This window comes from Arachis ipaensis, chromosome B09 (assembly GCF_000816755.2).
Source record: "Arachis ipaensis cultivar K30076 chromosome B09, Araip1.1, whole genome shotgun sequence".
In the NCBI taxonomy this organism is placed as follows: Eukaryota; Viridiplantae; Streptophyta; class Magnoliopsida; order Fabales; family Fabaceae; genus Arachis; species Arachis ipaensis.
The window spans coordinates 45,948,886-45,959,650 of NC_029793.2; the positions used below are offsets into that span (position 1 = coordinate 45,948,886).

Consider the following 10,765-nt stretch of genomic DNA (forward strand, 5'->3'; position numbering starts at 1 on the left):
TGAAATGGTCGCCGAGCCCTATGACGCCGTGCTGGTGCGTCTGTAGGTCGGCGTCCCTTAGGCCCAAAGCTTCGAACACATTACGGAACATGATGTTCGAGTCTGCCCCTGTATCTACAAGGATTCGTTTGACAAGACCGGTTCCTACTCTGGCTGTTGTGACCATTGGGGGACTCTCTCCGACCTCGTCGAACCACTGATCCTCCAGGCCGAACGAAATGGGTGGGAGCTTCCTAGTGCTTCGCGTAGAGGATGAGGATACCGCCAGGACTTTAGCGTCTTTCCTGTGTGCCGACCTTGACCTAGGTGCTGCATTCCTGGCTGTTACCACGTTTACTATGGCGAGGCCCCGGTCATCGTCCTCCATTTCTTGGCGTCGCTTCGGTGCCCGAGTCCCATCCTCATCATCGTGGTCGCGATTCCGTCACCTCGGCTCCCTAATAAGGTGGGAAAATTCGGCTAGCTTTCCATCCCTGATGGCCTGCTCCAGGGCGTCTTTTAGATCGAAGCAGTCTTGGGTTTTATGCCCATAGCCCTTGTGATAATCACAGTAGAGGCTTCGGTTTCCCCCTGTTCGTTCCTTCAGTGGTCGGGGCTTCGACAAGATCCCCTTTTCCGCAATTTGTTGATAAACTTCCACGATCGGCACAGTGAGGGAAGTGTAGTTGGTGAACTTCCCAACACGAGGAAATGGTTTGGGTGCTGCCTTGCTCGGGCCGCCGTCTCTGGCGTGTTCCCTTTGGCCTTCCCTGCTTCGGCGGTGCCGGTCTTGGTTGTGAGAGGGCTGTCGTTTGTTGGCGGCCACGACTCGGCTCACTTTTTCGTCGTTGATGTACTCCTTGGCCACACATTGGATTTCCTGCATACTCCACACTGGTTTCGTGGTAAGGTGCTTTCTGAAGTCCTCGTTCAGGAGTCCTTTCGTTAAGCACAAACTTGCGACTGAGTCCGTCAGCCCGTCGATTTCCAGGCACTCGTCGTTAAATCTGTCTAGGTATTTTCTGGTCGGCTCGCCGGGTCGCTGAGTCACCCCGAGCAGGTTGATTGGGTGCTTCGCCTTTGCAATTCTGGTCGTGAATTGGGCTAAGAAGGCATGGCTGATGTCCGCAAAGCCGGTCACCGAGCCCTGTGGGAGGTTATTGAACCACCGTATTGCAGGTCCCGCTAGGGTGACCGAGAAGGCACGACACCTTACCTTGTCACCCACTCCTTCAAGGTTCATTCTGGCCTCAAAGGCCGTGAGGTGTTCCAGCGGGTCTTGTGTTCCGTCGTACCTCATGTCTGTTGGCTTGTCAAAATGTTTTGGCAGCCGAACCTCGAGTATGGAACGATGAAATGGGGTCACCCCCATTATCACGGGTCCCCTTGTTCTCGTCGCTCTCCCTTCGTCGTCTTCCCGACGAGCATCTTCGGTTCCTCGATCTGTAGTACGCCTCCTTTCACGTCTGGCGTATATGACGGGGTCATGGCGTATTCTCGCGTGTCCTCTTTCCCCAGCGCTCTCGGATTCGGCCTGGGGGCTGGGCGTACGTCTGGAATGGCTCCTAGAGTGAGAGCGGGAGTGGCTTTGTTCTGGGGTGTGTTGGTCGCGCTCCCTGTCTGCCAGTCGGCGTTCCAAGTCTTGCATCCTGTGGCGTAGTTCTTGCATTATTCTGGCGTGGTTATCGCCAGTTCCCTCGAAGGGGCGTCTCTCGTGGGATTGTGTTGTGTGCCTCGGAGGGGACCTTGGACGTTGCTGGGAAGCAGTTGCGGCGGCGTCCTCTCCGGGCTCGGCCTCGTGGTTTGTTCCGGTTTCGACTAGTACGAAGTCCATGGTCGACTCCCCACAGACGGCGCCAATGTTCGGTAGGTCATGTACCGTACGGGTCGGGTGAGTATCCCGGTCAACAAGGGGGGAATCGACTGGACATTCGTCTCCGGATTGGGGGGGCAAGTGAGGTCCCGAGCTCTTCAGATGTGGAAGGGGGATGTCACCTGCAAAGACACTTCGACACACAAGTCAATGAAGTGTGCAGGCGAAAAAGGGGGTAGAGTCATGTGACGTACCTGGGGAAGGGTAAAAACCTTCCCCTTATATACCGTGTCAGAGGTGGGCCCTGTAAGGACAGGCCCACTTTCTCCGAGGCATTCTCCTCACAGCTGTAGGTGAGCTGTCGGGGACGCGTGTCCGGGTCGGCTGTGGAGTGCCTTACCCCTGACCGTTAGGGTCGGATGGCGCTTGGGTCGGGCCAACCCGCAGAGGGTTTGGGCCAGGCCATAACAATATATATATATATATATACACACCATGAAGTGTATTGTTTCCTTCGTTAGCAATCAATTTGTAGTGTATTCCATTTAATGTAAACTGAGCTCTTCCAATTCTGTTAGCAATCCTGCCAATGGTAGCTCCAAAATATGTTATATTGTTCTGCAAATTAAACATATAGTAGCTCAATTAAGCAGCTCAATTATTTATCCATTATGCTTTCTTGTCCTTCTTTTCTTTTATAATAAAACTTATTTATGAACTTCTCATCATTTCCACTCTTATTCCACTGTCAAGGTACAACTGGATGACTTTTGGAGAAGCAAGTACTGCACGGTCAGCTATAGGTTTTGGTTTGATTTATTATGGAATTCCAAAGGTTAATTCTATAATATAGTCATGAAACTCAATTATTTATATTATTACCTAACCACTGGTACGTGCATTTCCAGGGAGCTTGCATTGGCATATACTTTATCAATAGACTGGAGTGGCTCATTGTTGACCATGCTTGCGCTGCATATTCATACATATCAGTGCCTTTATATGATACTCTTGGTTTATTGATTCTATCTATTAGGAAGCATTATTTCTTTCATAATGACCTTGGATTAATCTTCATATATAACAGTAATGAATTTTTTGCTCGATATGTCCTGATGCTGTCAAGTATATTGTTAATCATGTTGCTGTGCAAGTAATATTTTGTATGTCTCAAACATTAAATTCGGTATGTATTGTGACCTTCAACTTAATAAAGTATGTGTTTTTTGCTGTTCTTGTCAATTGTATTTTACCATAAGTTTTCTCTTGTGAAACTTAAGTATTTGTCACCCCACCTTGCAGTTGCTGAGCTTCTTGTCAGAGATTCCAAGTGTACGACTAATTGTGGTAGGTATTATATACAATTAATTTTTTTGTTAAATTAAATCTGCATTGTTTATCCATGATGATCAATTATTATGCAGGTAGTTGGAGGCATCGATGGTCATATTCCATCACTTCCATCATCAACTGGAGTTCAGGTTGTAACATATTCAAATCTACTAAATCAGGTAACTTTTTTTTTTGGGTCCAAGAATATGATTATCTAGAGTTAATACTTCATCGTCTACTATTTGCTTCTATGGAGTAATTAGGAAGTGTCACTTATGTTCTGGTCTTGCTTTCTCTCTTTTAATTTACCTACCCACCACACAATCCTTTTCTTTTTATTATTTTCTATTTTATAAAAGAAACAAAAAATATTTCGTTTTACTATTTTTTTTTTTTTGCACTAACATGGTAATTGTAGTTTCTTACCACCATCTGTAGTTGCTAATGATTTATAATTTTATTTATTCAAGAAGCATCATTTATGATTTCATTGCTAAGTACTTGTTACCACTTACCTTTTTCTGCCTTGGATGTAGGGAAGCAGTAATCTTCAGCCCTTTAGCCCACCAAAACCTGATGATGTTGCAACTATTTGCTATACAAGTAGTACAACTGGAACCCCAAAGGTGAGTAGGTTCTTGCCAAATTACTATTTTTTGTTTATGGTAGATGTTGTGTGTATGAAATGCTTTCCTTGGTAATGGTCACTTTATAGAACATTCTTCATTTATCTTCCGAAAGAAGAAAAAAAAAAGAAAAGAAACATGGAATCACATTAAACAATAGCATTTCATATTATACAACCTTAATCATCATCAATAGCATTTCATGTTACACAACCTTAATCATCATCATATATTATCATCAGCATATCTCTTAATTCTTTTCCCAAGTGACTGAACAAAATGAAGATAGAAAAAAGGATGCTTGTGACACCTAACTACTTATTATTGCAAGCATGACACCTAATCAATTTATATCATATTAATCATCATCAACTAACCTCATTTGGTTTTCATTTTATGCATGGTGAAAAGAGAAGTGACCGAGAGTGAGAGAGAGAACCGTAACTCCTACCAAACTTTTGGCTTTGATTTCTTATGATCCGTAACCCCAATCAAAAATTTAATCTGGTAAAAGTGTTTGTGTCCTCCTCCTCTACACATTGGCATTTTTTTGTTCAGTGAAAGTCAACGGTGATGTAGTTCCTCTATCCCTTGAGTTTGACCAATTGGAGTTCTAGGAAGCACAGACGATTCCGGATGTTTTCTTCTTCGACGGCTCGGTCAGAAGGCTTCTCCGGAGCTTCGAGTATTTTGATTTCGTACGAAGGTAGAGTTTTGGTAAATTATCACCGGTTAAATTGGTATTTGATAAGTGAATTGATGTCGTGATTACTTGTCGATTGAATTTGACTGAATTTATATTAATTTTTTGTGATATATTGATATTTGTTATAAGTTTGAGGTTTAGAGGGTTTAAGTGCAGCCAGGAACTGAGTTATTCTGATGAATTTGATTTCTGGATTATGATAGGATAATTTGAAAATGTTGGAATTTGCCTGGCTTGATCTATTGGAAATAATTTGAAAAGAGTGTGGAAAATGGTTTGGATGGAACCCAAGAAGTGGCAGAGTCTGGGTTTTAGAGGGAATGCCGCTGAAATTTTGTTTTAAGTCTTAAGAATTTATTTGAAATTTTATTTAGAAGAAAAAGATTGAATTTGAGAACTTGTAGTATTGATTTTCGATTTATTAAGAAAATAGTTATTGATGCCAAGGCTTCTTAGGCTAGTTTCACTAGCCTTTTTCTTTCGTTTTTATTAGGTTTTATGCATTTTCTTGAGTAATAAGTAAGTATTTGGGTGAAAGTTCATGCATACCTTGATTCATTCAAACATGGTTAATTTGATGCATTTTCATGAGATTTATGTTCTATTTACTTGTGTGTTAAGAATGATGCAAACTCTTGTGAATCTAGCAAAGCTTTGATGTATACATTGATTGATGATAGGTGAAGAATGGCAAGGAAGCAAGAAACAAAAAGAGCCATGGAAAGAAGAAGAGGAAGCAACGTTGGTGGCCAAAGTTGGCTCACCAACATTGCCTCAAACGTAGGAGGAAAAAGAAATGCAACGTTCTGCAAGTTTCTGGTGCCAACGTTGGAGCTAACCAACGTTACCTCCAACGTTTTTCAATACAGTTTGCTTTCTGGAAATTGGAAAAATTGGCTGCAACGCGCACGCGTAACCCTGGAAAATTGACAATCTACGCGTACGTGTGTGTGACGCGCACGCGTGTCAATGCCAACGTTAGAGGGAACGTTGCCAAACCAACGCTGAGTCCAACGTTTGCGACAGAAAGTTCAATTGTGGAGTTTGAGAAAATCGCAGCGACGCGTACGCGTGAGCATAGAAATTTGACACTCCACGCGCACGCGTGAGTAAGGCAACGTTGGAGGGAACGTTGCCAAGCCAACGCTGAGTCCAATGTCTGCGAGAATTTTTAAAATCTGGAGTTGGGAAAATTGGCAGTGACGCGTACGTGTCATCGACGCATATGCGTCAATGACGCGTACGCGTGATTACAAATTTTAGCAGTCTGACGCGCATGCGTGGGTGACGCGCACACGTGGAATGGCAAAAATGGCCATCCATGCGTACGTGTGGGCGACGCGTACGCATGACAAGGCGAACGTTGGTGCACTAACGTTGAGTCAAACGTTGTTGGCAATACCCAGAACCCATTTTCTCTAAGAGAACATTTGACCCAACATTTGCTCAAAAACGTTGACCCCAACGTTGATACCAAAACTATGCAATTGAGTACCTCTCTCCTCAATATCATTGAGAGCCACTTCAATCTACTTCAACAAAGGCCAAAAGCCCAATCCAAAGTCTTGAAGATCAATTGAAGAAAGTGTATAAATAGCATAGAATTTAAGTTAGTTAGAAGAGTTAGGCAGTCAGGAACCCAATTTGGGAACTCTGTAATCATTTTCTTTGTACTTTCTCTGCTTTCTTGAAATTTTTTCTTTCTTTTTGATTTGAATTGAGCTATGATGAACTAAACCCCATTTTATTGGGTTAGGGAGCTCTATTGTAATTCTATGGATCAATACTAGTTTTCATTTTTCTTCTTCTGTCTTTTCTATTGATCTACTAGAAAGATTTCGTTCTTCATTCAATTGTCTTAGGAAAGAAATTGAATGTAATTGGGTTCTGTGATAGGCTTGGAAGAGAAATCACAGAATCATGCTTGAAATCTTTCTCACATTGGATTAGGTTGGGGGTTGGATGGATATAGTGACATGTAATCCTACCAATACTTTGATTTATGAATGTGTGTGGCATAATCAGTTACCATACTTCATCTCTTCCCATGAGCAATTAAATAAAAAAATTGGATAATTGTTCAAGCTTAGAGAGATTCGATTGCCAAGGAATTGGGATCCATTCACCTAAGATTGCCAAGGAGATCAATGAATGCATTGATTGAGGAAGAGATGAAAATGAACTTGATCTGGAGGATTATAACATCTCCTGACCACAATGAGCTTTTCCACTTCTGATCTTACCCATTCTTTTAATTTTGCTGTTACATTTATGCTTAACAATCCCCATTCCCATGTAATTTCTTGCAATTTAAGCTTCTGCACTTTAATTTCCTGCAATTTCCTTTCTGCCATTTAATTTATCTTATTTACATTCTGTTCATTTACATTTCTTGCTCTTTAAGTTTTCCACCATTTAATTCTTTTGCACTTCTCAATTCAAATTTGGATTAGTTCAACTAGAACACTCCTCTAATTAAAGTTGATCAACCAATCAATCCCTGTGGGATTCGACCTCACTCTATTGTGAGTTTTTACTTGACGACAATCCGGTGCACTTGACGGTGGAAATTTGTTGAGAGACAAGTTTTCGTGTATCAGTTATATGTCGGATTTAATTCATTTAAGAAAAGTATATATTTTGAGTTCAATTTATTTAGAAAAGAATTATTTTACAATTTTAAATTATTTAAAAAAAGTATTATGTTTTAACTTTGATTTAAATAATAAAAGGGCTTATGTTTTGAATTTTACTTAAGTATTTCGTTCGGAGAAGTATTAGTGAACTTTAAAAATAAATAGTTAAGGTGCTGATGTGAAAATGTTAAGTGGTGCACGAAATTGTGATCTCTGGTAATGGCTCCAAAAAACTTGGTGCTCTAATCTCAATTCATAATTTATCACAACTTTGATACAACTAACCAGCAAGTGCACTGGGTCGTCCAAGTAATAAACCTTACGTGAGTAAGGGTCGATCCCACGGAGATTGTTGGTATGAAGCAAGCTATGGTCACCTTGTAAATCTCAGTCAGGCGGATAATAATTGATTATGGAGTTTTCGAAAATAAATAATAAACTAAGGATAGAAATACTTATGTAATTCATTGGTTAGAATTTTAGATAAGCGTATAGAGATGCATTTGTTCCTCTGAACCTCTGCTTTCCTGCTGTAAATAATAAACTAAGGATAGAAATACTTATGTAATTCCCGCTGGATGCCAGAATTGGGCAGAGAGCTGGCGTTGAACGCCAGTTTGCGTCGTCTAAACTTGGGCAAAGTATGGACTATTATATATTGCTGGAAAGCTCTGGATTCTACTTTCCAACGCAATTAGAAGCGTGCCATTTTGAATTTTGTAGCTCCAGAAAATCCATTTTGAGTGTAGGGAGGTCAGAATCCAACAGCATCAGCAGTCCTTCTTCAACCTCTGAATCTGATTTTTGCTCAAGTCCCTCAATTTCAGCCAGAAAATACCTGAAATCACAGAAAAACATACAAACTCATAGTAAAGTCCAGAAATGTGAATTTAACATAAAAACTAATGAAAACATCCCTAAAAGTAACTAGATTCTACTAAAAACATACTAAAAACAATGCCAAAAAGCGTATAAATTATCCGCTCATCATTAAGCCATGGACTTTATGTGTGAATGGTTGTACGGGGATGCCCGTGTATATAAAATGGCTTCTAGGAGAAAGGGGTACATACTTCAGCTGGAGAATCAGCGCCTACAAGTACTTGCAGAGGTCATGTTCGGCATACTTCAGCTAGAGAATTATTACCTGCAAGAGGTTGAAACCTTGCAGAGGTTATGCCGCTGGAATGCCTTATCTGACTTGAGAGTCGGATTGCGTCGGGTGCGGGTCAAAACCGACTAATGAGCTCATTACCTACGGCGAGACTAGACATGCATCATCCTTATTGTGCATTTGCATTTTACTTGATGCGGTGAAATTGTTTGTGATTGTCTTCCTGTGTTTATGCATTCCTTATTGCTACTCTGAATTGTGGAAATTAGATACTTCTCTGTGACACTTGTATATTTTATTGTGAATTACTTGAACTGTGGTAATCCTGACTAAACTAAGTACCCCGACTCTACTAAGAACTCCCCAGTTCTTACCCCTTTTCTTCCTCCCCTTCAGATAGAGACCGGAGTTATATTTTACGAGATGGACCCCCCTATATATATGAGGACATTGTATAGTACAGGTTTTACGTAGTAGGTACGGAGATTAGGGCCCGTATGTACATTCTGCATGATCACCCCTTTCGTCACTCGATTGACACTCCACAGTTTAACCCCGACATGCCCTACGAGTTCCCGCTGCAGGGGCTCCACCCGGATGCTCTATTTCACCTGTTTTATTACGGGTCGGTGCCTCACCAGTATCTCGATCAGCCTACGGATTAGGCGGACCCTGAGCCTGAGCCCATGGAGGAGCATATTCTAGAGTCTGTACCGGAGGAGGACATCCCAGTAGAGTAGATCTCAGTATTGTCATCCAAGCCATCTTCTGAGGAGCTGCTCACTGCCTCTATTAGTGGACCGGCGAGTGTTGGTCAGACCAGTAGCATGAGTGCCAGTGCCCCTCCTGAGATTATAGAGATTTTCAATAATAAGGACGAGGATCCTGAGGAGTGTTCTGATGTGATTGTGATCTCCTCTGACGATGATAGCTGAGGCTTGGGAGTTGAGGTTGTGTCTTTTGATAGTTTTTACGTTAGCCTAGCTTTTGTGTTAGTCTCTCACTTTAAATTAGACTCATTAAGAGAGTAGTGTGTACATAGTTGACTAGGCTAGTTCAAGCACTAGCTTAGGAATTTTCTGTATGAACCAGAGCCCGGAATGTCGATTTGTACATATTAGCAAGATGTGAAGGGTTGTATGCTAACTTATGATATATATATATATATATGACAGTACCTTCATGAAAAATATAAATATCTCATTCGATCTTATATGATGTTTTTAGCGCATATCAGATCAAAATTTTATTCATATTGATCTAATCTGATTCACTCACACCCCTCCTCTTTCTCTCTATTTCATTTCAAACTACATGTCAATTAATTAAATTAATCTTAAAAGCTAATAATTAAATAATGAAACCAATCACATTATTAAAATTAAAGATCAGATACATTCTGTAAACAACATGAAGTGTAATATAAATATATTTTTGTGTGTTTATCATTTTAGAATTAATCAACTTGTTCTTTGTTACTATTTATCGTTTGTATTATCTTAATTTGTATAGTTGCATTTATAATTTCTTTTCCCTTAATATTCAAATTTATCAGATATGTAAAAAATAAAACAGTATAAAAAAATAAATTTAATTGTTTTATTTCTATTATTATTCATATATGTATGATTATTTGGTTATTTTATTTCTATATTTACAAAAAGAGTTTAAAAAAAATTCAAATTTTGTAAATTTTTTAATTTTAAAATTTTTAAGATATTTTCAATTTTTTTTCAACCATAATATTCGATTGAATTTGCAAATTTGTGAATCAAATCAATTTTGAGCCTAAAAATGTAAATATCTGAGTCATGATACCACTTTTTTCAAAATGTTAAGCTGATAGAAAAAAGTACTATAAATAATTATGTCTATAATAAACCACTATTTCATGGTTTATCTTGTGCTCAATTGAGTGGATTTTACCAACTCTTTACCCACTTATTCATACTATTTGCATGGTTTTACATTTGCCTTCCTAATTATGTGCTTTGATTGAAAACATGCTTTCTTTGGCCTTTATATTGCTAATATTAATCCTCTCTTATCACCATTAGATGCTTTGATATGTGTGTTAAGTGATTTCAGAAATTACAGGACAGGAATGGCTCAGAAGATGGAAAGAAAGCATGCAAAAGTAGAAGGAATACAAGAAGTTGGAGAAATAGCTAAGCTGTCCAGCCTGACCTCTTCGCACTCAAACGGCTATAACTTTAGCTACAGAGGTCCAAACGACGCGGTTCTAGTTGCGTTGGAAAGCTAACGTCTGGGGGCTTCGATTTGATATATAATATTCAATAGTTGCCCTGACGCTAGGTGACGCGACCGCGTGAACCCATGCGGCCGCGTCGCAGTGACGGAAATCAGCGTGTTTGAATTCTTCTCCAGCGATTTCTGGGCTGTTTTCGACCCAGTTTGCGGCCCAGAAAACACAGATTAGAGGCTATAAAGTGGGAAAATCCATTCATTCATGAGAGGCTCTCATAATTCACTTTTCATGTTTTAGATGTAGTTTTAGAGAGAGAGGTTCTCTCCTCTCTCTCTTAGGATTTAGGACTT

At 40.2% G+C, this 10,765-nt stretch overlaps 1 protein-coding gene across 1 annotated transcript; it reads left to right on the forward strand.

The window, feature by feature from the left end:
- On the forward strand, nucleotides 2,464-3,825 carry LOC107615487 (long chain acyl-CoA synthetase 6, peroxisomal-like). The gene is made up of 6 exons (XM_016317545.2): nucleotides 2,464-2,627; nucleotides 2,701-2,806; nucleotides 2,902-2,978; nucleotides 3,095-3,139; nucleotides 3,217-3,303; nucleotides 3,661-3,825. Exons 1-6 carry the CDS (start codon nucleotides 2,556-2,558, stop codon nucleotides 3,823-3,825), a joined length of 552 nt encoding a protein of 183 aa, XP_016173031.1. The 5' UTR covers nucleotides 2,464-2,555.